Raw genomic sequence first — 26,854 nt, 5'->3', positions numbered from 1 at the left:
CGGACGTGGAACTTTTGAAAATGAGCTATAAGCAGAAGCCTACGGCTGGACTGTTATTTGTATGTTGGCCGAAGTCCTCTTTTTCAATCGAACGGCGAACGGCAGTGAAAGTGGAGTCCGTCTCTATTCTCCATTTTCTCTTGTGACTTTACACGCTGACCATACTGACGCGAGCGTTGCAAAATAAATGTACAACGTGCATGTTATTCAATTATTGCACCCACACTGCTCGCACGTGCCAATGAACGTCAGCGTTGCCATTGTGGGTTTCAGGTAAAATAACAGCTCGAAATGTATATCCCAGGACAAATTAGCTAGCAACTGCAAGCTAGCTCATTTAAATTGTCAGAAATGTTTAATGCTTAATGCTTTTCGAACCTGTCGCCCAAATTATTATAATTGGTTCAGAGTTTGTTTCGATATTTCAACCTGCATGTCGCGATCGCTTTTAGTGTGTTGGGGACAAAATACATTTGCACGCGCGTCCGGTCTGGGCGTGGTGTTAGGCAGAGAGTAACGTGTTGGAATGTAACCGTCTTCTACCTCCCTCATCTACGAGGTCAGTAGACTAGACATAAACATCATCTGGTTAACTTCTCCTGAACTCTGCAATCGACCAAAAACAAAACAAAGGTTTCTACAATGAATCAGGTGAGTTTATTATATAACGGGGGGTGAAGCCTCCCTTAACTACAGGTCTAGGATCAGCGTGCGCTCTCCCAATCCTAACTATTAGTGTGTTTATTATATAACGGGGGTGAAGCCTCCCTTAACTACAGGTCTAGGATCAGCGTGCGCTCTCCCAATCCTAACTATTAGTGTGTTTATTATATAACGGGGGGTGAAGCCTCCCTTAACTACAGGTCTAGGATCAGCGTGCGCTCTCCCAATCCTAACTATTAGTGTGTTTATTATATAACGGGGGGTGAAGCCTCCCTTAACTACAGGTCTAGGATCAGCGTGCGCTCTCCCAATCCTAACTATTAGTGTGTTTATTATATAACGGGGGGTGAAGCCTCCCTTAACTACAGGTCTAGGATCAGCGTGCGCTCTCTCCAATCCTAACTATTAGTGTGTTTATTATATAACGGGGGTGAAGCCTCCCTTAACTACAGGTCTAGGATCAGCGTGCGTTCTCCCAATCCTAACTATTAGTGTGTTTATTATATAACGGGGGTGAAGCCTCCCTTAACTACAGGTCTAGGATCAGCGTGCGCTCTCCCAATCCTAACTATTAGGGTGTTTACTATATAACGGGGGTGAAGCCTCCCTTAACTAGCCTTACAGGTCTAGGATCAGCGTGCGCTCTCCCAATCCTAACTATTAGGGTGTTTATTATATAACGGGGGTGAAGCCTCCCTTAACTACAGGTCTAGGATCAGCGTGCGCTCTCCCAATCCTAACTATTAGTGTGTTTATTATATAACGGGGGGTGAAGCCTCCCTTAACTACAGGTCTAGGATCAGCGTGCGCTCTCCCAATCCTAACTATTAGTGTGTTTATTATATAACGGGGGGTGAAGCCTCCCTTAACTACAGGTCTAGGATCAGCGTGCGCTCTCCCAATCCTAACTATTAGTGAGTTTATTATATAACGGGGGGTGAAGCCTCCCTTAACTACAGGTCTAGGATCAGCGTGCGCTCTCCCAATCCTAACTATTAGTGTGTTTATTATATAACGGGGGGTGAAGCCTCCCTTAACTACAGGTCTAGGATCAGCGTGCGCTCTCCCAATCCTAACTATTAGTGTGTTTATTATATAACGGGGGTGAAGCCTCCCTTAACTACAGGTCTAGGATCAGCGTGCGCTCTCCCAATCCTAACTAATAGGGTGTTTATTATATAACGGTGGTGAAGCCTCCCTTACTAGCCTTACAGGGGGGAACAACACGAGGTCTGGGGTCTCTGGTATCCCTGACCTAGGGGGGACAGTGTTGGAGAATTTCCCGTACTATGGGGATTTTCCAGTATCTAGACTCTGTTCTCCCAGAAGTAGTGAGCAGAATCGACATCGGGTTAATGAATAGACCTGTATAAGCAGAATAAAGGCTGAGCTCTGGTGAATGAACTGGATCAACACAGAGTTAACCACCTAGACATGTAAAACAGAACGTAAGCAGAATCCATGGGAGTGTACAGAGCTGGGTCAACATGGAGTTGATCACCTAGACATGTAAAACAGAATCCATGGGAGTGTACAGAGCTGGGTCAACATGGAGTTGATCACCTAGACATGTAAAACAGAATCCATGGGAGTGTACAGAGCTGGGTCAACATGGAGTTGATCACCTAGACATGTAAAAACAACGTAAAACGAAAATGTGTACCTTTTTAATCTAGGCACCAAAAGCCATGTATCTGTAATAAGATGTGTTTGTACTAATCAAGTATTATGAAAGCACTTATATTAGGAAAGTATTTATGCAATAAATGTATTATTGTATTAATATTATGGCGTATACCAATACAATCTAGACTGAGCGAAGATCAGTCAGGTCTCAGATTAGATCATCATTGTGTTTTACCCTTCAGTGTTCTAACATGAGATCAGATCTAAGATTAGATCATCATTGTGTTTTACCCTTCAGTGTTCTAACATGAGAACTTCACTACCCTCTTTTTTTGGATTTACAGGAAACACCTATCCCACCCCCCTCCTCCCTCCCCCTCCGACCCTCCTCCCCCTTCACCCTCCCGGGGGCCCCAGGTTGTGCCTCTCCCGGTAGCGCCTTACTGCAGGGTATGAAGAGGTTGTCTGTGCTGTTGGTGGACTGCAGGAAAACAACGGGGCTGAGTGGGTTTATGTTCTTACATACATTTATTTTGGGACACTCCCTAGATGTTCTTAATTACCATTCAATATAACGGGTCTGTCGTTGTTTCACAGGGGACAGCCGTAACCGTCGCTCTCTCAGTAGAAGAGTCATATCTGGGGAGGCTAATGAACATGATGCTGACGAGGCAGAGAACAGTCTCTCCAGATCAGAACACCTCAAACACCAGCAGAGAGTGGCAGGGAAGAAACCTCACCGCTGCTCTGACTGTGGAAAGAGTTTCACCTCGTCGGCAAAACTTAAAACACACCAGAGAATTCATACTGGAGAGAAACCTTATAGCTCTTCAGACTGCAGGATAAGTATTTTGCAACTAGGAAACTTAACAAAACACCAGCTGACCCACACAGGAGAGAAACCTTTTAGCTGTGATCAATGTGGGAGGAGATTCACGAAGTCAGGAGCCCTGACAATTCACCAACGAATACACACAGGAGCAAAACCGTTTCACTGCACAGACTGTGGGAAGAGTTTTGTTCAATTAGGCAACATGAAAATTCATCTGCGGACACACACACAAGAGAAGCCTTACCACTGCTCTGTCTGTAAGAAGAGCTTTTCAACATCACAGGGTAATAAGGCGCACCAGAGAACGCACACCGGAGAGAAGCCTTACCACTGCTCTGACTGTGGGAAGAGTTTTCTTCAATTAGGCAACCTGAAAATTCATCTGCGGACACACACACAAGAGAAGCCTTACCACTGCTCTGTCTGTGAGAAGAGCTTTTCAACATCACATGGTAATAAAGTGCACCAGAGAACGCACACCGGAGAGAAGCCTTACCACTGCTCTGACTGTGGGAAGAGTTTTGCTCATTCAAGAAATCTGATAAAGCACCAGCGCATACACACAGGAGAGAAACCTTACAGCTGTGATCAATGTGGGAAGAGATTTACTAGCTCAAATGACCTGATACAACACCATAGAATACACACTGGAGAGAAACCTTACCACTGTTTGGACTGTGGGAAGAGTTTTACTCAGGCAAGCAACCTGAAAACACACCAGCGCAGACACCTGGGCCAGAAGCTTCACCACTGTTCAGATTGTGGAAATAACTTTTCAACATCAAGGGGTTTAGAGCTGCACCAGCGAACACACACAGGTGTGAAACCTTACTACTGCTTCAGCTGTAGTAAAAGTTTTGCTAGATTAGACGGACTGACAGTGCACCAGCGAACACACACAGGTGAGAAGCCTTTTAGCTGTGATCAGTGTGGAAAGGGATTTACTCAGGCAGCACACTTGACTGTACACCAGAGAACACACACTGGAGAGAAACCATACCACTGCTCAGACTGTGGAATAAGCTTTATTAATTCAAGTCACCTTAAGGTACATCAGAGAGTACACACAGGAGAGAAGCCTTATAACTGTGATGTTTGTGGCAAAAGTTTTGTTACATCAGGAAGTCTGGCTACACACCTTCGAACCCACACAGGAGAGAAGCCTTACCATTGTACCGACTGTGGGACAAGCTTTGGCAAGTCAGACCATTTAAAAGTGCACCAGAGAACACACACGGGAGAGAAGCCTTACCATTGTGCCGACTGTGGGAAAAGCTTTGCTGGGTCAGGCAGTTTAAAGTCACACCGGAAAACACACACAGGAGAGAAGCCTTACCACTGCTCTGACTGCGGAATGGGCTTAACCACTTCAGGTGGACTTAAAATACACCGGAGAACACACACAGGAGAAAAACCATTCCACTGCTCTGACTGTGGGAAAAGATTTAATCAGTCTGGGCAGTTGGTTTTACACCAGCGAATACACACTGGCGAAAAGCCTTACCACTGCTCAGACTGTGGGCTGAGTTGTACTTCTTTAGGGGATTTTAAAGTGCACCTGCGAACACACACTGGAGAGAAGCCTTTTGGCTGTGATCAGTGTGGGAAGAGGTTCGCTCAGTCAGGAAGCCTGGCTGGACACAAGAGAACACACACTGGAGAGAAGCCTTTTGGCTGTGATCAGTGTGGGAAGAGGTTCAGTCAGTCAGGAACCCTGGCTGGACACAAGAGAACACACCACACTGGTGGGTAACCTTTCCATTTATTTAATTTTTTTATAGCTGAAACCAGTTAATGGTAGACTATCGGAGAGAAGCCGTGCAGGGTGAGCTTTCTTAATGTGGCCGTGCTTGGTGTAACAAGGGAACTTTAAATAACTGTCCATTTAATTACAATATTTTTTATTATTTAACTAGGCAAGTCAGTTAAGAACAAATTCTTATTTTCAATGACGGCCTAGGAACAGTGGGTTAACTGTCTGTTCAGGGGCAGAACGACAGATTCGTACCTTGTCAGCTCAGGGGTTTGAACTTGCAACCTTCCGGCTACTAGTCCAACACTCTAACCACCCTGCCGTCCCTATATGAGTGAAAAAGTCTGTGTTTGAATGGCCGTATACCGGTCATTAAAATGATTCATGACATGTTAACAGTGGATTGGTCAGCTCAGAGAAAGCAGGGAGGTAGCTCCTCCCCCTCTCTCTGCAAGTTTCAGGCAAGTCTGTCCTTAGGGATAAGGCAAGGGTCCGTTTTAAAAATGTTCAACCCTGTCCACCATCCAACTCACCATGGTCATCCCTGTCCACCATCCAACTCACCATGGTCAACCCTGTCTACCATCCAACTCACTATGATCAACCCTGTCTACCATCCAACTCACCATGATCAACCCTGTCCACCATCCAACTCACCATCACCATGATCAACCCTGTCTACCATCCAACTCACTATGATCAACCCTGTCCACCATCCAACTCACCATCACCATGATCAACCCTGTCTACCATCCAACTCACCATCACCATGATCAACCCTGTCCACCATCCAACTCACCATGGTCAACCCTGTCTACCATCCAACTCACCATGGTCAACCCTGTCCACCATCCAACTCACCATCACCATGGTCAACCCTGTCTACCATCCAACTCACCATGGTCATCCCTGTCCACCATCCAACTCACCATCACCATGGTCAACCCTGTCTACCATCCAACTCACCATGGTCAACCCTGTCTACCATCCAACTCACCATGGTCAACCCTGTCCACCATCCAACTCAACATCACTGTGGTCAACCCTGTCTACCATCCAACTCACCATGGTCAACGCTGTCTACCATCCAACTCACCATGGTCAACCCTGTCCACCATCCAACTCACCATCACCATGGTCAACCCTGTCTACCATCCAACTCACCATGGTCAACCCTGTCCACCATCCAACTCACCATCACCATGATCAAGCCTGTCCACCATCCAACTCACCATGATCAACCCTGTCCACCATCCAACTCACCATCACCATAATCAACCCTGTCCCCCATCCAACTCACCATGGTCAACTGTGTCTACCATCCAACTCACCATGGTCAACCCTGTCTACCATCCAACTCACCATGATCAACCCTGTCTACCATCCAACTCACCATGATCAACCCTGTCTACCATCCAACTCACCATGGTCAACCCTGTCCCCCATCCAACTCACCATGGTCAACCCTGTCTACCATCCAACTCACCATGATCAACCCTGTCTACCATCCAACTCACCATGATCAACCCTGTCTACCATCCAACTCACCATGGTCATCCATGTCTACCATCCAACTCACCATGGTCAACCCTGTCTACCATCCAACTCACCATGGTCAACCCTGTCTACCATCCAACTCACCATGATCAACCCTGTCTACCATCCAACTCACCATGGTCATCCCTGTCTACCATCCAACTCACCATGGTCATCCCTGTCTACCATCCAACTCACCATGGTCAACCCTGTCTACCATCCAACTCACCATGGTCAACCCTGTCCCCCATCCAACTCACCATCACCATGATCAACCCTGTCCACCATCCAACTCACCATGGTCAACCCTGTCCACCATCCAACTCACCATTGTTGACCCTGTCCACCATCCAACTCACCATCACTGTGGTCAACCCTGTCTACCATCCAACTCACCATCACCATAATCAACCCTGTCCACCATCCAACTCACCATGGTCAACCCTGTCTACCATCCAACTCACCATGGTCAACCCTGTCCACCATCCAACTCACCATCACCATGGTCAACCCTGTCTACCATCCAACTCACCATGGTCAACCCTGTCCACCATCCAACTCACCATCACCATGATCAACCCTGTCTACCATCCAACTCACCATGATCAACCCTGTCCACCATCCAACTCACCATCACCGTGGTCAACCCTGTCTACCCTCCAAATCACCATGGTCAACCCTGTCTACCATCCAACTCACCATGGTCAACCCTGTCTACCATCCAACTCACCATGGTCAACCCTGTCCCCCATCCAACTCACCATCACCATGATCAACCCTGTCCACCATCCAACTCACCATTGTTGACCCTGTCCACCATCCAACTCACCATCACTGTGGTCAACCCTGTCTACCATCCAACTCACCATGGTCAACCCTGTCTACCATCCAACTCACCATCACCATAATCAACCCTGTCCACCATCCAACTCACCATGGTCAACTGTGTCTACCATCCAACTCAGCATGGTCAACCCTGTCCACCATCCAACTCACCATCACCATGGTCAACCCTGTCTACCATCCAACTCACCATGATCAACCCTGTCTACCATCCAACTCACCATAGTCAACTGTGTCTACCATCCAACTCACCATGGTCAACCCTGTCCACCATCCAACTCACCATGATCAACCCTGTCCACCATCCAACTCACCATGGTCATCCCTGTCCACCATCCAACTCACCATGATCAACCCTGTCCACCATCCAACTCACCATCACCGTGGTCAACCCTGTCTACCATCCAACTCACCATGGTCAACTGTGTCTACCATCCAACTCACCATCACCATGATCAACCCTGTCCACCATCCATCTCACAATCACCATGGTCAACCCTGTCCACCATCCAACTCACCATGATCAACCCTGTCTACCATCCAACTCACCACCCCTATGGTCAACCCTGTCTACCATCACCATGGTCAACCCTGTCTACCCTGCAACTCACCATGATCAACCCTGTCCACCATCCAACTCACCATCACCATGGTCAACCCTGTCTACCCTGCAACTCACCATGGTCAACCCTGTCTACCATCCAACTCACCATCACCATGGTCAAGCCTGTCTACCATCCAACTCACCATGGTCAACCCTGTCTACCATCCAACTCACCATCACCATGGTCAAGCCTGTCTACCCTACAACTCACCATGGTCAACCCTGTCCACCCTCCAACTCACCATTATTAACCCTGTCTACCCTACAACTCACCATTATTAACCCTGTTCACCCTCCAACTCACCATTATTAACCCTGTCCACCCTCCAACTCACCATTATTATTAATATAAACTGCAGTTCATATTTTACCTGTCAGTGAGACAGCCTTTGATATAGCCATGTCCTTCTCTTGTCTGTAAACTGCAGTTCATATTTTACCTGTCAGTGAGACAGCCTTTGATATAGCCATGTGTTTGAATGTTAATGGAATTTATGTTTAAATGAATGATTAGAATATTCCACCCTGAAACCATATAATTTAATGAAGTTGATTAGAATCATAAAATTATTATTAATGATGTGTGTAGTTTGTCAGTAAAAGCATAATTAATGATATGTGTAGTTTGTCAGTAAAAGCATAATTAATGATGTGTGTAGTTTGTCAGTAAAAGCATAATTCATGATATGTGTAGTTTGTCAGTAAAAGCATAATTAATTATGTGTGTAGTTTTAGTCACAATTAGAGTAAAACAATATATCTGTACAATATATCTTTATAGTATCTTAAAACACAGACTGTCTGAGCAAAATTTGGTGCCGACCTTGCTAGGGGCCTTGGGAGAGGGCGGGGAGTACTTCTCAAGTCCCATCCTAATCTTGAGGGAGGACAAGGAGTGCTTCCCACGGTCTCCCTAATCTTGAGGGAGGACAGGGAGTGCTTCCCACGTTCTCCCTAATCTTGAGGGAGGACACGGGGTGCTTCCCACGGTCTCCCTAATCTTGAGGGAGGACAAGGAGTGCTTCCCATGGTCTCCCTAATCTTGAGGGAGGACAGGGAGTGCTTCCCACGGTCTCCCTAATCTTGAGGGAGGACAGGGAGTGCTTCCCACGGTCTCCCTAATCTTTGTCGGCTGGGTGGTGATACAGTATGTGCGTATTATACCTACTGTCTGTGTGTGAATGTAAGTGCGTAAGGAGCCAGTATAATATGAATGGTTTTGTGCAACGGACTAGCGCTCTCGTGAATAAACATTTTGACTATCATAGCTGGGAATCTTACAAATTCTGGGTTGCAGACTGAGTAGTTTAATTGAAGTGGTTTATGAACATTGAGAACATAATTCTCGCAACAATGAGACAGCCTAACCAATCACAATAAAGCGTTGATATAACCATGTTTATGAGACAGCCTAACCAATCACAGTAAAGCGTTGATATAACCATGTTTATGAGACAGCCTAACCAATCACAATAAAGCATTGATATAACCATGTTTATGAGACAGCCTAACCAATCACAATAAAGCGTTGATATAACCATGTTTATGAGACAGCCTAACCAATCACAGTAAAGCGTTGATATAACCATGTTTATGAGACAGCCTAACCAATCACAGTAAAGCGTTGATATAACCATGTTTATGAGACAGCCTAACCAATCACAGTAAAGCGTTGATATAACCATGTTTATGAGACAGCCTAACCAATCACAGTAAAGCGTTGATATAACCATGTTTATGAGACAGCCTAACCAATCACAATAAAGCGTTGATATAACCATGTTTATGAGACAGCCTAACCAATCACAATAAAGCGTTGATATAACCATGTTTATGAGACAGCCTAACCAATCACAATAAAGCGTTGATATAACCATGTGTGTGTGTGTGAAGAAGGTTAATTGAATGTTTTAAAGTATGGGACAAGAGGTCTGCCCTTCTCGCTCCTTCCTCATTGTAAATGCATCTCTAACTGGTTCCATCTCCACTATATTGCAACAAAGAGCCAGGAGATGAGATGTTGCTAAACAACCAGTTTAGTAAATAAAGCTTAGAGCCAGGAGGTTAGAGATGTTGCTAAACAACCAGTTTAGTAAATAAAGCTTAGAGCCAGGAGATTAGAGATGTTGCTAAACAACCAGTTTAGTAAATAAAGCTTTGAGCCAGGAGGTTAGAGATGTTGCTAAACAACTAGTTTAGTAAATAAAGCTTTGAGCCAGGAGGTTAGAGATGTTGCTAAACAACCAGCTTAGTAAATAAAGCTTTGAGCCAGGAGGTTAGAGATGTTGCTAAACAACCAGTTTAGTAAAACTTGGTTTGGATGAAAAGCTAAAACCATAAAACTATCCCTTTAAGACAAGTGATCATATTTCATTGTTCACTTTTCTGTCATCTTAGATTGTTTGTTTGTGTAGTTTGACATTTCTGGCCATTGGCTGATTGAAACGCTATTTACCTCGCACCACCGCCACTTCACATCCGTTAAATAAGGAAACAAATATCTGGTTATTTTGTTATGACATATTGTTTGGCAGAATAAACACGGTGTAGTGAATATTTTCCAAAATTGCGTTACCCACTCCAGTCAGCAGATAGCGATGTGAGTCTTTCAAGTAATTTTTCTTGCGTGACGTATAATCTAGTGGACGGAGCGGGAAGCTTTTTCAACAGCAAGACGGACTCGTTAGCTTGCTAGCAAACATACAAACCAAAACATCGGAGCTCTTTTCACCATTTTGTGTATATTAGGGTTTTAAGCACACAGTCTGTCTGCTTACTAGTTATTAAATGTCAAAAATATGTTGTTAGCTAACGTGTTAAGATAGCCTAGCACTACGTTAGTCGCTAATGCTAATTAACTAGCTAGCCAACTAACATCCACCACCATGAGCTCAATAAGCTACTCGACCCCTATTAAAGAAGAGGTCTGCTGGTCGGAAAAAGAGGCTCTGGGGCTGAACATTATCATGAAAGAGGAAGAGGAGGATGATATCACCGTGAAAGGCGAGGATCCGGAGATGACTGTCACAGGGAAAGGGGAGGAAGAAGCTGTGTTAGTGAAGGAGGAAGAGGAGGGGGAGATGACTGTCACAGTGAAAGGGGAGGAAGAAGCTGTGTTAGTGAAGGAGGAGGGGGAGATGACTGTCACAGTGAAAGGGGAGGAAGAAGCTGTCTTAGTGAAGGAGGAAGAGGAGGGGGAGATGACTGTCACATGGAAAGGGGAGGAAGAAGCTGTGTTGGTGAAGGAGGAAGAGGACGTTTTTAGAGTGAAAGAGGAGGAAGAAAAGGAAGATATGACTGTCACGGTGAAAGAGGAGGAGGAGACTGGAGATCTGATTAACACCAGTGAGTACTGTCTTAAAAACAGTGGCACAAACTCTGCAGTTGTTTAAAAAATAATGTTTTTTAAGGGGTATTGTACTGAAGTTCTACACTTGAATAATTGATTCTGTATTGTAGGAATTGTTAAAGCTACAAAGACAGAGGGCCATCAACAAAACGTTAACATTGAAAAACAGCATCGCTATAGGGAGAGAAGGAAACGCCCAGATTGGAGAAAATGTCTTATGTCCGTAGTATTTGAGTTAGGCCTATAAGGTTAGACAGACCGATCCGATTGAAATCTGGCGTTATTAGGTCCGTAGTATTTGAGTTAGGCCTATAAGGTTAGACAGACCGATCCGATTGAAATCTCTGGCGTTTATTAGGTCCGTAGTATGAGTTAGGCCTATAAGGTTAGACAGACCGATCCGATTGAAATCTCTGGCGTTTATTAGGTCCGTAGTATTTGAGTTAGGCCTATAAGGTTAGACAGACCGATCCGATTGAAATCTCTATGGCGTTTATTAGGTCCGTAGTATTTGAGTTAGGCCTATAAGGTTAGACAGGCCGATCCGATTGAAATCTCTATGGCGTTTATTAGGTCCGTAGTATTTGAGTTAGGCCTATAAGGTTAGACAGGCCGATCCGATTGAAATCTCTATGGCGTTTATTAGGTCCGTAGTATTTGAGTTAGGCCTATAAGGTTAGACAGGCCGATCCGATTGAAATCTCTATGGCGTTATTGAATTGAAAAAACTCAACCCTGTAGATTATTGTGAAATGGTTAGCTGGGTGTGAGCTAATAGTGTTTCAAACGTCACTCTGTCTTTTTTGGTCCTCCAATAAATCGGTATTGCCGTTAAAATCATAATCGGTCGACCTCTAGTTGAAACAGTCCTTTATAGTGTGTTGATGATAATCCACAGGGTTGAAACAGTCCTTTATAGTGTGTTGATGATAATCCACAGGGTTGAAACAGTCCTTAACCTCTCTGGGATCGTTCTGGATGCTAGCGATTGCAGGGCGCCAAATTCAAACAACAGAAATCTCATTATTAAAATTCCTCAAACATACAAGTATTATCCACCATTTTAAAGATACACTTCTCGTTAATCTTCTCATTAAATTGTAGGCCCTGTTCAGAGATATTAATGCCTCTTGTAAGACCCTATGATTGTTCACACAGGAGAGAGACACGACTATCCTGGATCCTCTGGGGAGCCTCAACAACATCCTGATGCTGACGAGGAAGAGAAGAGTCTCTCCAGATCAGAACACAAGATGGTACAGCTTGGTCTGGTCTAGCATACAGCTTGCTCTATCGGGGGCTGGGTTTATGTAAAGAACTTTATGACAACAGTGACATCAGCATCCATAATGATATGTGTCTGTGTTCCCTCTTTATGGTTACCAGGACAACGCTAGCCCTTCCTCCCTCCCGGAGTCCCTGTATCGTGCCTCTCCTGGTAGCACCTTACTGCTGGGTATGAAGAGGTTGTCTGTGCTGCTGGTGGACTGCAGGAAAACAACGGGGCTGAGTGGAACTGTGAGAGGAGGAGAAGAGAAGAAAGGATCAGATTTGACTCATCAAAGTAAGTGCTGTAGTTTAGTTTGAACAAATAAATAGATCTGTCCACTGGTATCTGTTACCATGACAACCATCACAGTTCTGCTAGTTGAAAGGAAGATAGACTGGCCGCTCTGTCAGAACATCAGCTGACTGGATTTGGGAGAAAGAGAAATGGGGAAGGCTTGGGCGAGTTGCTGTGGGGGGTGCAGTGCTGTCGACCGGGGTAGGAGTAGCCAGGTGGAAAGCATGGCCAGCCATAGAAAACTGCTTGTTGAAATTCTCAATTATGGTGGATTTATCAGTGGTGACAGTGTTTCCTATCTTCAGTGCAGTGGGCAGCAGGGAGGAGGTGTTCTTATTCTCCATGGACTTTACAGTGTTCCAGCAGAGTTCTGTTAGTTGACAGGAAGATAGACTGGTGTATATGGATGTTATGAATATCATAACACTGAAAAAGGATTCTGCCAATGAAAAGAGAGAAACCAGTAGACCATATAAAACCTTGATGAAAGTTAGCTTTAGAGAGAAACCAATAGACCATATAAATCCTTGATGAAAGTTAGCTTTAGAGAGAAAGTTTCAAGATGATCTGATGTAAGGTGCTTGTTTTACAAAACCTTTTCCTAAAAACATTATGGATGTTACATTGCCTGTCCCAGTCAACCCCCCTCTCTTTACAAGACTCTAGAACAGGCAAACTAAACTCCAGACACTTCAATGTGGTCTGTATTGCTTCTGATCTACAAATATATTATTCTAAGCTACTGGTCAAAAGCTTTAGAACACCTACTCATTCAAGGGTTTTTCTTTATTTGGACTTTTCTATTGTAGAATAATAATAGTGAAGACATCAAAACGATTAAAAAACACATGGAATTCAAACAACAGAAATATAAATATTTAACAGTCATATAAATACAAGTGTAATACATCAAAATAGTGCTTAACTTCTTGTTAATCCAGCCCCGGTGTCAGTTTACAAAAAGGATTTACGCCAAAAGCAAACCATGTGATTATCTTAGGATAGCGCCCCGCATACAAAAACATGAAACCCAGATTTCAAGCAGGCAGTTGCGACACGATAGTCAGAAATAGCGATATAATATATGCCTTACCTTTGAGGATCTTCTTCTGTTGGCACTCCAAAAGGTCCCAGATACATCACAAATGGTCATTTTGTTCGATAAAGTCCTTCTTTATATCCATAAAAACTCAGTTCAACTGGCACCCTTCAGTCAATAATCCACCGATTTCCCTTCATCAAAATGCATACAAATGAATGAACCCCAAACGTTACTCATAAACTTATCCAAACTTAGTCAAACAACATTTATAATTAAACCTTAGATACGCTAATACGTAAATAATCTATAACATTTAAGACAGAATAGTTATTGTCTTTACCTGAGACAAACAAAAAAACAGTCCTTTATAGTGTGTTGATGATAATCCACAGGGTTAAAACAGTCCTTCATAGTGTGTTGTTGATAATAATCCACAGGGTTGAAACAGTCCTTTATAGTGTGTTGATGATAATCCACAGGGTTGAAACAGTCCTTTATAGTGTGTTGATGATAATCCACAGGATTAAAACAGTCCTTTATAGTGTGTTGATGATAATCCACAGGGTTGAAACAGTCCTTTATAGTGTGTTGATGATAATCCACAGGGTTAAAACAGTCCTTTATAGTGTGGTGATGATAATCCACAGGGTTGAAACAGTCCTTTATAGTGTGTTGATGATAATAATCCACAGGGTTGAAACAGTCCTTTATAGTGTGTTGTTGATGATAATCCACAGGGTTGAAACAGTCCTTTATAGTGTGTTGTTGGTATTAATCCACAGGGTTGAAACAGTCCTTTATAGTGTGTTGATGATAATCCACAGGGTTGAAACAGTCCTTTATAGTGTGTTGATGATAATCCACAGGGTTGAAACAGTCCTTTATAGTGTGTTGATGATAATCCACAGGGTTGAAACAGTCCTTTATAATCCACAGGTTTGAAACAGTCCTTTATAGTGTATTGATAATAATGTTAGGCTAGTAGCCATGGGTTAATGATGTCCCTCTGTTCCAAACCAAATGGTAGGCTAGTAGCCATGGGTTAATGATGTCCCTCTGTTCCAAACCAAATGTTAGGCTAGAAGCCATGGGTTAATGATGTCCCTCTGTTCCAAACCAAATGTTAGGCTAGAAGCCATGGGTTAATGATGTCCCTCTGTTCCAAACCAAATGGTAGGCTAGTAGCCATGGGTTAATGATGTCCCTCTGTTCCAAACCAAATGGTAGGCTAGTAGCCATGGGTTAATGATGTCCCTCTGTTCCAAACCAAATGTTAGGCTAGTAGCCATGGGTTAATGATGTCCCTCTGTTCCAAACCAAATAGTAGGCTAGTAGCCATGGGTTAATGATGTCCCTCTGTTCCAAACCAAATGTTAGGCTAGTAGCCATGGGTTAATGATGTCCCTCTGTTCCAAACCAAATGGTAGGCTAGTAGCCATGGGTTAATGGTGTCCCTCTGTTCCAAACCAAATGTTAGGCTAGTAGCCATGGGTTAATGATGACCGTATGCTTATATGCTTTTCTTCCAGTGGAGATTAGTTTATAAATTACCTGGCTGGGCTGTGGGACAGTGGAGATTAGTTTATTAATGGCCTGGCTGGGCTGTGGGGCAGTGGAGATTAGTTTATAAATTACCTGGCTGGGCTGTGGGACAGTGGAGATTAGTTTATAAATGGCCTGGCTGGGCTGTGGGGCAGTGGAGATTAGTTTATAAATGGCCTGGCTGGGCTGTGGGACAGTGGAGATTAGTTTATGAATGGCCTGGCTGGGCTGTGGGACAGTGGAGATTAGTTTATAAATGGCCTGGCTGGGCTGTGGGACAGTGGAGATTAGTTTATACATGGCCTGGCTGGGCTGTGGGACAGTGGATCTTTTGGGGTAATTCAAATGGAACTTTTAACCTTTCTGATCTCCCCATCCTGGATCCGGGATCGTGAATACAGACTCAAGCTCATTACCATAACGCAACGTTAACTATTCATGAAAATCGCAAATGAAATAAAAATGCCATCTCTCAAGCTTAGCCTTTTGTAAACAACACTGTCATCTCAGATTTTCAAAATATGCTTCTCAACCATAGGAAAACAATCATTTGTGTAAAAGTAGCTAGCTAGCGTAGCATTTAGCGTTAGCATTAGCGTTAGCATCCAGCACGCAACATTTCAACAAAAACATAAAAGCCTTCAAATAAAATCATTTACCTTTGAAGAACTTCTGATGTTTTCAATGAGGAGACTCTCAGTTAGATAGCAGATGCTCAGTTCTTCCAAAAATATTCTTTGTGTATTAGAAATAGCTCCGTTTTGTACATCACATTTGGCTACCAAAACAACCCGAAAATTCAGTCCTCAAAACGCGAACTTTTTTCCAAATTAACTCCATAATATCGACTGAAAACATGGCAAACGTTGTTTAGAATCAATCCTCAAGGTGTTTTTCACATATCTCTTCGATGATATATCGTTCGTGGAAGCATGGTTTCTCCTCTCAATCAAATGGAAAAATACTTGCACATGGCTTTGCGCACCAGTTTCGACGCAGGACACCAGGCGGACACTTGGAAAATGTAGTCTCTTATGGTCAATCTTCCAATGATATGCCTACAAATACGTCACAATGCTGCCGACATCTTGGGGAAACGGCAGAAGGTCTAAGCTTATTCCTGTCGCATTCACAGCCATATAAGGAGACATTAGAAAACAGAGCTTCAGAAATTCTGCTCATTTCCTGTTTGACGTATCATCTTGGTTTCGCCTGTTGAATGAGTTCTGGGGCACTTACAGACAAAATCTTTGCAGATTCTGAAACTTCAGAGTGTTTTCTTTCCAAAAACTGTCAAGAATATGCATAGTCGAGCATCTTTTCGTGACAAAATATCGCGCTTAAAACGGGAACGTTTTTTATCCAAAAATGAAATAGCGCCCCTAGAGATGCAACTGGTTAACATGTATTACCAGTGGATTATTGCAAATGTGTATCAACCAATCAGCATTCAGGATCCATTCAGGATCCAAACTACTTATTTTCTAATGAGGAATCTAGACTTGATTAAACCACATAAGACATTTTTATCATGTGTAGGTTTCATTCATTCTGTTTTAACCAAATACTATGTTTGTCTTTGACAGGAGAGAGGCCAGACTCTCGCTCTGACACTAGGAAGAGTCCTACGGGGGAATCGGCCCCAGTGACATCCAAACCAGCAAGACCCCACCACTGTTCCCAGTGTGGAAAGAGATTTATCCGGTTAGGGCACCTGAAACAACATAAGAGAACACATACAGGGGAGAAGCCTTATCACTGCTCCCAGTGTGGAAAGGGTTTTGGACAGTCAGGTGATCTAAAAGTGCATGAAAGAATACACACTGGAGAGAAGCCGTATCAATGCTCACAGTGTGAAAATATTTTTTTCTCATCAGGGGACCTGAAATCACATGAGAAAACACACTTAGTAGAAAGGCCTTTCCAATGCTCTCAGTGTGGAAAGGGATTTATCCAGTCATCGCATCTGAAAGAGCATGAAAGAATACACACAGGAGAGAAGCCATTCCAATGCTCCCAGTGTGGAAAGAGTTTTACCCAGAGAGGGAAGCTGACAAATCATGAAAGAAGACATACAGGTGAGAAGCCTCATCGCTGCTCTCAGTGTGGAAAGGGTTTTGGACAGTCAGGGCATTTAAAAGTGCATGAAAGAACACACACTGGAGAGAAGCCATATCAATGCTCCCAGTGTGAAAATAAATTTTTGTCATCAGGGTACCTGAAATCACATGAGAAAACACACTTAGTAGAGAGGCCTTTCCAATGCTCTCAGTGTGGAAAGGGATTTATCCAGTCATCGCATCTGAAAGAGCATGAAAGAATACACACAGGAGAGAAGCCATTCCAATGCTCCCAGTGTGGAAAGAGTTTTACCCAGAGAGGGAAGCTGAAAGATCATGAAAGAACACATACAGGGGAGAAGCCTCATCACTGCTCTCAGTGTGGAAAGAGTTTTGGACAGTCAGGGCATTTAAAAGTGCATGAAAGAACACACACTGGAGAGAAACCGTATCAATGCTCTAAGTGTGAAAATACATTTTTCTCATCAGGGGATCTGAAATCACATGAGAGAACACACTTAGTAGTGAGGCCTTTCCAATGCTCTCAGTGTGGAAAGGGATTTATCCAGTCATCGCATCTGAAAGAGCATGAAAGAATACACACAGGAGAGAAGCCATTCCAATGCTCCCAGTGTGGAAAGAGTTTTACCCAGAGAGGGAAGCTGACAAATCATGAAAGAAGACATACAGGTGAGAAGCCTCATCGCTGCTCTCAGTGTACACACTTAGAGAACACTCTCAGAGAACACACTTAGTAGAGAGGCCTTTCCAATGCTCTCAGTGTGGAAAGGGATATATTCACTCATGGCATCTGAAAGAGCATATGAGAATACACACGAGAACAACCATTCCAGTGCTCTGTGTGGAAAGGGGTTTAACTGGGTAGTGAGCCTGAAAACGCATAAAATGACACACTCAGGAGAGAAGCCTGAGCCACTGTTCCCAGTGTGGAAAGGGTTTTGTGCAGTTAGTGCACCTAAAAACACACGAGAGGACACACACATGAGTGTAGCCTCACCTTTGCTTCCCGGTGTAGAAAGGGGTTTTCTTCAGTTAAGGGGCCTGAAAGAAAATGAGAGACGCACACGGGGGTAGAAGACACCTTTGGAGCAGGGCTTCATTCATATCAAAACCAGTGTTTACAGATCATTATTACATCACCTAGATATGAAAAAACACCCAGTTCAATAATGGAATGTATTTACAAATTCTTCAACTACATATCATATTAAGAATTTGAAAGACCGTACAATAATAAATATTAAAATTATTTGGATGTATTTAAAATAGTTGTGAATGTACTTAGTATTTAAAATAGTTGTGAAAGTACTTAGTATTTAAAATTTAAAAAAAGTAACAAACAACTTCACATGTACTCGTCTTATTTCACTGTTTAATCACAACATACAGCCCAACTCTACATTGGTGTCCCATCTGGTGTGGCTTCATCTGCTCATCTGCTTCTTTCAGATTTTTTGACAAGCTTTCCATTGTACCTGGTAGAGCAATTGGTGAGATGTTTAGTCAGTTCTCTTATTTTTATTTTATTTTACCTTTAATTAACTAGGCAAGTCAGTTAAAGAACAAATTCACTGTACCTGATTTGTACCTTGTCAGCTCGGGGGTTTGAACTTGCAACTTTCCCGGTTACTAGTCCAACGCTCTAACCACTAGGCTACCCTGCCGCACCTACACTCTAACCACTAGGCTACCCTGCCGCCCCTACACTCTAACCACTAGGCTACCCTGCCGCCCCTACACTCTAACCACTAGGCTACCCTGCCGCCCCTACAATCTAACCACTAGGCTACCCTGCCGCCCCTACACTCTAACCACTAGGCTACCCTGCCGCCCCTACAATCTAACCACTAGGCTACCCTGCCGCCCCTACAATCTAACCACTAGGCTACCCTGCCGCCCCTACACTCTAACCACTAGGCTACCCTGCCGCCCCTACACTCTAGCCACTAGGCTACCCTGCCTCTGATGTATGGAATGATGTAGCTGTGCTGTGATGATTTCGAATCGTTGCACGCAATCTGTGGCAAGCATGTAGGAGCAGTATAGACCTAGTCTGTTCATTTAAATACATTGCATTGTTATACTATGTAGGAGCAGTATAGATCCAGCTGCATATTGTGAGATGATCTGTTTGATTTATATCCTAAATGCAGATGTGTAGTATAGTACAAAAAACTTGCTCATTAAAAATCTGTTCTGATCAACACATGCTTCTCTTTTGTACGTATCCATATAGTTTTTTTAAATAAAAATACATGAAAAATAAAGAGTTTTGTCTGAAAATAAAATAAAGATTTTTTTACCACGTTCACGTGCTAGTCGGAACTAGGAAACTTGCGTTCAACTAATCAGCAAGTCAGGAATGTTTGAGTTTCCTAGTTCAGCGCATTACCAACTTCGGTCGGTAGTAAATGGTGTGGCCAGTGTGACGTATAATCTAGTGGACGGGACGCTTCCTCAACAACAGCTAGTCTGTTACCTTGGTAACCAACATACCCGAAACATTGAAGCTCTTAACCTTTTACTGCAAAGGGGGCTAAATCAGGGTCACACAGAGTGATTCTTGGTCATCTCAAAACAAATATACTTTTAAAGAAAAGTATACATCTCACATACATGGTTTACGGGCAACAACAAAAAAAGAAGACACGTGTTGGGTTTGTTTATTACACTCCATATACATCACAGAAGAAATATAACAAAACTGTTTGACATAGAAACACCAGATTTTTGTCGGGATGTTTGAATGAGCCTTTATTTACAATTAAATTCTGAAATACATTTAAATAAATAAATAATTGCAGCATAAATGACTGCAGGAAATGGCTACCGCGCTTTCTGTGTATATTTGCCGCTGTGTTTTAAACGCACTTCTCTCGGATATGGCTGGTTGTCCCATTTAATGTCATATTTACTTTGCTAGTAGCTAGCTGGCTTGCTTTGGTAGCGAGACACTAGACTATCAAAGATATTTATAACTAGCAATCCACTGGGCACAGACGTCAATTCAACGTCTATTCCACTTTGGTTCAATTGTAATTTTCATTGAAATCACGTGTAAAGCCGAGACACTCCATTTCGTATGATATGTTACCAATCGTATGGTATGTATTAATTTGTGGATGTCCATCCATTTCGTATGATATGTTACCAATTTCTATGCGTTGTGGCTAACATTAGCTAGGCTAGGGGTTGGGTTTATGGGGTTAAGGTTGGGGTTAAGCTAACAGGGTTGATTCCTAACGGGGTTTATTCATAATGTACAAATCCCTATTCAGCCTCTACATTTGCGTAGAGGAAATTACTATCTGTAAGAAGTAAGAGAACTGGTTATTTAACAATTATTATTTAACAATTATTTTTTTACGTTGTTTTCCAGAATATTGTTTTTGTTCAACTGTGTTACTCACTCCAGCCAGCAGGTGACGATGAGAGTCTTTCAGGTGATGCCTCTTCCGTGACGTATAATGTAGTGGACGGGATGTTTTTTCGACAACCGCAATTCATCCACCTCGGTAGAGTGCTAGCCAACATAAAACTAAAACATTGAAGCCTTTTGGCCATTTTTGTGTATATTAACCTCAGTGTTTTAAACACACTGTCTGCGTATTTACAAATTACTCTATTTAATAATTATTTAATAATTATTTAATTTACTATTTACGTTGTTAGCTCTCTAGCTAAGTAACATTAGGCTAATGCTAACTAGCTTTCTAACATCCTCGACCATGAGTTCACCAAGCTACTCCCTCCCTGCTAAAGAAGAGGAGAAAGAAGCACCCGTGAAAGAGGAGAAGGAAGAGGAGGCTGTCACAGTTAAACAAGAAGTAGAGGATGAGGCTGTTACAGTGAAAGAGGAAGAAGTTACGGTGAAAGAAGAGGAAGAATCTTTAAGAGTGAAAGAGGGAATGAAGGAGGAGGGGGAGATTACTGTCACATTGGAGAAGACTGGAGATCTGATTAACACCAGTAAGTGCTGTTTTAAAAACAGTGGAACAAACTCTGTAGTTATTTTAACAATTGAACTAATGTGCAGTGTTAAAGACTGCCGTCAAGTGCTTCGTGCTTCTACACCTGCATTGCTTGCTGTTTGGGGGTTTATGCTAGGTTTCTGTACAGCACTTTGAGATATCAGCTGATGTAAGACGAGCTATATAAATACATTTGATTTGGTCAAATGAGCCGTAATTCGCAAAAGGCGGTCAAGTCACCCATCTGTTTCTGCCTGAATTTCTGCCTGAAGTGGATAGACGACACTTTACGGTAGCGCGTGTTTTCTGTGAGGGGAAACTGAGTCGGGGGTTCTCTAATGCGCAGATAGAAACGACAGCTACAAATTATTCCAAGCAAACAGTTTCACGTGCGCGTATTCAAGCTTCCATAATCAAAAAGATACCAAATCGTTTAGTTCATTTTCGCACCTTTTTATTGTTTTTATTTTTACCTTTATTTCACTAGACATGTCAGTTAATAAGAACAAAATGCTATTTTCAATGGCGGCCTAGGAACAGTGGGTTCAACAACAACTGCCTTGTTCAGTGGCAGAACGACATATTTTTACCTTGTCAGCTCAGGGATTTGATCTTGCAACCTTTCGGTTACTGGTCCAATGATCTATCCGCCCCACTGGGCTACCTGCCGACCTTAACAAAAATGAATTTGGTATCAGGGGTAGAGTGAGTCTGCTTCATCAAGTACTGAGTTAAGGGTCTGAATACTTATGTAAATCAGTTCCAGATTTTGTTTAAATACATTTGCAAAAATGTATACAAACCTGTTTTCGCTTTGTCATTGTGGGATATTGTGTGTAGAATAAAAATCGGAGTAAAATAAATGTAATCCTTTTTAGAACAAGAATGTAATGTAACAAAATGTGGAAAAAGTCAAGGGGTCTGTATAAAAGAGTGCAAAATATCCAATCAGAAATTATTATTTTCTCTGTTGAACATTGGATGATCTGGGCCAATAGCTGAAGTCTATTTTTATAGTGGACACTCGGGTGTCTTATTGCTCACATGTTCTATTTTCTCTCCATTTGATCCAGTGTTGAGGCTCAGCGGAGTGGATGTGTTGTTTCCTACCTTCACCACCTGGGGGCGGTGATACGACTTGGTCTAGAGGTGATCCCTGCAGAGGGACCGCTCAGCGGAAATTTCAGAGCGCCACCTATAGTACTTTACTTAGTACTCGTTAAATCTCAAACTTTCATTAAAACACACATGCCAGGTACTGAATTAAAGCTACACTCGTTGTGAATCTAGCCACCAAGTCAGATTTGTAAAATGCTTTTCGGCGAAAGCATGAGAAGCTATTATCTGATAGCATGCACCCCCCAAAATACCAGCACGACACGTAAACAACAGATTTTGCGGTAGCCGGCGCTACCCAAAACGCAGAAATAAAATATAAAGCATTCATTACCTTGGACGAGCTTCTTTGTTGGCACTCCTATATGTCCCATAAACATCACAATTGGGTCTTTTTCCCGATTAAATCCGTCATTGTATACCCAAAATGTCATTTGCTGAAGGCCAGTCTGATGCTGCAAAAAGTCCATTTACAAGACGCAACGTCACTTTTTAAAATTACAAAAGTCGCCTATAAACTTTTACAAATCACTTCAAACGACGTTTCTAAACCAACTTTAGGTATTAATAAACGTTAATGATGTATCAAATTGATCACGGGGCGATCTGTATTCGATAGCAGCAAGTCTGGAAAACATCGTCCATTTTTTCCGTTTCACAACATCCTGTGGTGGGTCAGAAGAAGGGAGGGGTCTATTTGTGTTGCAACCAGGGATAAATTATTCTGATATTGATAGCAATGGTGACATCGTGTGGAAGCTGTAGGCGTTTACAGGGGGTTTGCATATATTTTCCCTCGTCTTAAACAATTGATTGAATGGCGGATGAATATTTTGTTTTTGTTTTTGGTGAACAGTTTTACCAGGGATTTTTACTCCTAAACACGTTCTGTTATAGCCACAGACCCGATTTAACCAGTTTTAGAAACTTCAAAGTGTTTTCTATCCACACATACTTATCATATGCATATACTATATTCCTGGCATGAGTAGCAGGACGCTGAAATGTTGCGCGATTTTTAACAAAAAGCTGCGAAAATTCGCATCATCCATAACAGGTTTTAAGACACTCAGTTTAATGCCGGCTAGATTTCTCGTGCCGCGCTATTTCATGATCAAACAATGAATACATCTAACATTGTTCTAGGCATTATCAGAAAGTTAGACGTTGTTTCTGAATAACCTAAAACATGGGAACCCTCAAGTAATAATGAGAGAGAGAAGGAACAATAGCAAGATATAAAAATCGCATGAGAAATTTGAACAAACCTTTATAACAAAGCATTATCAGGACAGAAATGATGCATGCAAGCCCCGCCCCCAATTGGAACCAAACGACCAAAAAATAACCTACTAATTTAAATATCATAACAGCATTAAGACAAAAAGTTATGACGAGTATTTTCCAAACTGTTCTAATGAAGTGTTTAAAATCCTAATGTTGCAGCTTTTTAAATGTGAATCATTTTGGAATAGTCTGATTCTATGCTATTTGTCAATCACATATATATATATATTCGGAATGACAAATCTCACAGGAAGTGAGATTGAGAAAACAATAACAAGATGGAAAAATTCAATGAGGAGTGAAAGGCAAACTGAGGCCACAGCGGAGGAAAGCTGAGGAAATAAATGATGTGTCGTTGGCCTAGGTCTATTAGATAACCAGTTAGGGCTACTACACAGCTCATTACTACCACAGATAACCAGATAGGGCTACTACACAGCTCATTACTACCACAGATAACCAGATAGGGCTACTACACAGCTCATTACTACCACAGATAATCAGATAGGGCTACTACACAGCTCATTACTACCACAGATAATCAGATAGGGCTACTACACAGCTCATTACTACCACAGATAACCACATAGACCTTGGCTACTACACAGCTCATTACTACCACAGATAATCAGATAGGGCTACTACACAGCTCATTACTACCACAGATAATCAGATAGGGCTACTACACAGCTCATTACTACCACAGATAACCAGAATACAGGCTACTACACAGCTCATTACCACCACAGCTCCACTAGAGTTGGAATGGGCTAAAAGATTTGGCTCCACTAAATATAGTTTGTCAATGCCATGATTCCTCTCGTCCTTCCTGTAGCAATGCAAGTCATTTTCAGTCAACCTTCAGCTTTTGGAAAAGTAGAAAATGACTCCTACTTATTCAAATTACACCAAGATTCTTTTAAATTAGATTTTTTTTTGTAATCTGGCCTCGGGTTATTCAATCACATGTATTTATAAAGCCCTTTTTACATCCGCCGATGTCACAAAATGCTATACAGAAACCCAGCCTAAAACCCTAAACAGCAAGCAATGCAGATGTAGAAGCACGGTGGCTAAAAACTCCCTAGAAAGGCCGGAATCTAGGAAGAAACCTAGAGAGGAACCAGGCTATGAGGGGTGGCCAGTCCTCTTCTGGCTGTGCCAGGTGGAGATTATAACACTACATGGCCAAGATGTTCAAACGATCATAGATGACCAGCAGGGTCAAATAATAATATTGAGGGATCTGATTTGAATTCAACCTCCTCGCAAGATAGTTGTGGAGGTTTCATTCAGGTCTCTATTTAAATAAACACTATGTATTTTGCAGGAGAAAGACCAGACTCAGAGGAACCAAAGACGTCCAAACCAGCAAGACGACACCACTGCTCCCACTGTGGAAAGGGTTTTAACCAGTTAGGGGACCTGAAAACACATGAGAGAATACATACAGGAGAAAAGCCATACCACTGCTCCAAGTGTGAAAAAGGTTTTAACCAGTTAGGAAACTTGAAGCGGCATGAGAGAATACATACAGGAGAAAAGCCGTACCACTGCTCCCACTGTGGAAAGGGTTTTAACCAGTTGTGGGACCTGAAAGGCCACAAGACTTTGCACACAGCGGAGAAGCCTTATCACTGCTCCCTTTGCGGAAAGAGTTTTACAGTGTTAGGGAGCTTGAAAATACATGAGATAAATCACACAAGGGAGAAGCCTTACCACTGCTCCCAGTGTGACAACAGTTTTACCGAGTTAGGGAGCCTGAAAATACACGAGAGAATACACACAGGAGAGAAGCCTTACTACTGCTCCCAGTGTGGAAAGAGATTTACCCAGTTAGGAAGTCTGAAAGAGCATAAGATACTGCATACAAGGGAGAAGCCTTACCCCTGCTCCCTTTGTGTAAAGAGATTTTCCTCATCAGGGTGCCTGAAAAGACATGAGAGGACACACACAGGCGATAAACCTTTCCAATGCTCCCAGTGTGGAAAGAGTTTTTCCTTGTTAGCGAGCCTGAAAAGACATGAGGACACACACAGGAAATAAGACTCATCACTGCCCCCAGTGTGGAAAGAGTTTTAACCTTAAAGAATACCTGAAAGTGCATGAGAGAATACACACAGGGGAGAAGCTAGAGAAGCATTTCCACTGCTCCCAGTGTGGAAAGAGTTTTTTCTTGTTAGCGAGCCTGAAAAGACATGAGAGGACACACACAGGAAATAAGCCTCATCACTGCTCCCAGTGTGGAAAGAGTTTTAAACTGAAAGGACAACTGAACCAGCATGAGAGAATACACACAGGGGAGAAGCCATACCACTGCTCCCAATGTGAAAAGAGTTTTGCCTGGTTAGGGGACCTGAGAAGACATGAGAGGACGCACACGGGAGAGAAGCCTCATCACTGCTCCCAGTGTGGAAAGAGTTTTACCCAGTTAAGACACATGAAAAGACATGAGATAATACACACAGGAGATACGAACGTAGGCTGAACAGTGGGACATAGGACAGATGTAGGCTGAACAGTAGGACATAGGACAGATGTAGGCTGAACAGTGGAACAGAGGACAGATGAAGGCCCAATTAATGATGGGTCAGTAGTCCCCAGACACTCCGAATGTGTCTCGACTTTCGGCTTTTTTCCTCCTGCATGTATTATAAAGGATTGTGTTTGTGGATGTGTTTTCTGGGTGAGGGTTTGGTTTGTGCCCTAGCACAGTTTATTCAAATAACCAACTCATCATCAAGCTTTTCTTATTTGAATGGGCTGTGTAGTGTTAGAGGACCTGAAAGAATACAGAGGTTTTGTTCTGGCTGTTGTTTTTGACTGAGAATTGTTCTGACTCTTCTCTTTTCATTTAAGTTGTTGAAATGTTTCCCGGAATCACTGACCTTCACATCTTAAAGTAATGATGGACTATCGTTTAGCTATCTTCAGTATACCACCCCTACCTTGTCACAACACAACTGATTGGCTCAAACACATTAAGAAGGAAAGAAAATGCACAAATTAACTTTTAACAAGGCATACCTGTTAATTGAAATACAT

The 26,854-nt window shown here is 42.7% G+C and overlaps 2 protein-coding genes and 1 pseudogene across 2 annotated transcripts; all 3 read left to right on the top strand.

Annotated features, from left to right (window-relative positions):
- Nucleotides 1-642: 642 nt before the first annotated feature.
- On the top strand, nt 643-5,589 carry LOC139397137 (zinc finger protein 850-like). Its single transcript, XM_071144013.1, has 4 exons — nt 643-651; nt 2,634-2,793; nt 2,887-4,410; nt 4,495-5,589. Exons 1-4 carry the CDS (start codon nt 643-645, stop codon nt 4,872-4,874), a joined length of 2,073 nt encoding a protein of 690 aa, XP_071000114.1. The 3' UTR covers nt 4,875-5,589.
- A 5,114-nt stretch (nt 5,590-10,703) lies between these two features.
- Nucleotides 10,704-18,300, top strand: LOC139397136 (zinc finger protein 3-like). Its single transcript, XM_071144012.1, has 6 exons — nt 10,704-10,949; nt 11,052-11,202; nt 12,365-12,462; nt 12,593-12,770; nt 16,941-17,607; nt 18,177-18,300. The coding sequence occupies exons 1-6, from the start codon at nt 10,743-10,745 to the stop codon at nt 18,298-18,300; spliced, it is 1,425 nt and encodes a 474-aa protein (XP_071000113.1). The 5' UTR covers nt 10,704-10,742.
- A 2,863-nt stretch (nt 18,301-21,163) lies between these two features.
- On the top strand, nt 21,164-26,297 carry LOC139397138 (zinc finger protein 135-like; annotated as a pseudogene).
- Nucleotides 26,298-26,854: the final 557 nt, after the last annotated feature.

This window comes from Oncorhynchus clarkii, unplaced genomic scaffold, assembly GCF_045791955.1.
Source record: "Oncorhynchus clarkii lewisi isolate Uvic-CL-2024 unplaced genomic scaffold, UVic_Ocla_1.0 unplaced_contig_6264_pilon_pilon, whole genome shotgun sequence".
In the NCBI taxonomy this organism is placed as follows: domain Eukaryota; kingdom Metazoa; phylum Chordata; class Actinopteri; order Salmoniformes; family Salmonidae; genus Oncorhynchus; species Oncorhynchus clarkii.
This window is presented reverse-complemented; position numbering and strand designations above follow the sequence as displayed.

Excerpts from the sequence above, each read along its gene's own strand:
- LOC139397137 (XM_071144013.1), top strand. Across the intron at positions 2,794-2,886 it reads CAGGAAAACAACGGGGCTGA|GGGACAGCCGTAACCGTCGC; the intron begins GTGGGTTTATGT and ends GTTGTTTCACAG. Across the intron at positions 4,411-4,494 it reads GAAAAGCTTTGCTGGGTCAG|GTGGACTTAAAATACACCGG; the intron begins GCAGTTTAAAGT and ends TAACCACTTCAG.
- LOC139397136 (XM_071144012.1), top strand. The coding sequence starts at position 10,743 with ATGAGCTCAATAAGCTACTCGACCCCTATTAAAGAAGAGGTCTGCTGG. Across the intron at positions 10,950-11,051 it reads AGGGGGAGATGACTGTCACA|GGGGAGATGACTGTCACATG; the intron begins GTGAAAGGGGAG and ends GAGGAAGAGGAG. Across the intron at positions 17,608-18,176 it reads AAAACACACTTAGTAGAGAG|GCCTTTCCAATGCTCTCAGT; the intron begins GCCTTTCCAATG and ends CTTAGTAGAGAG.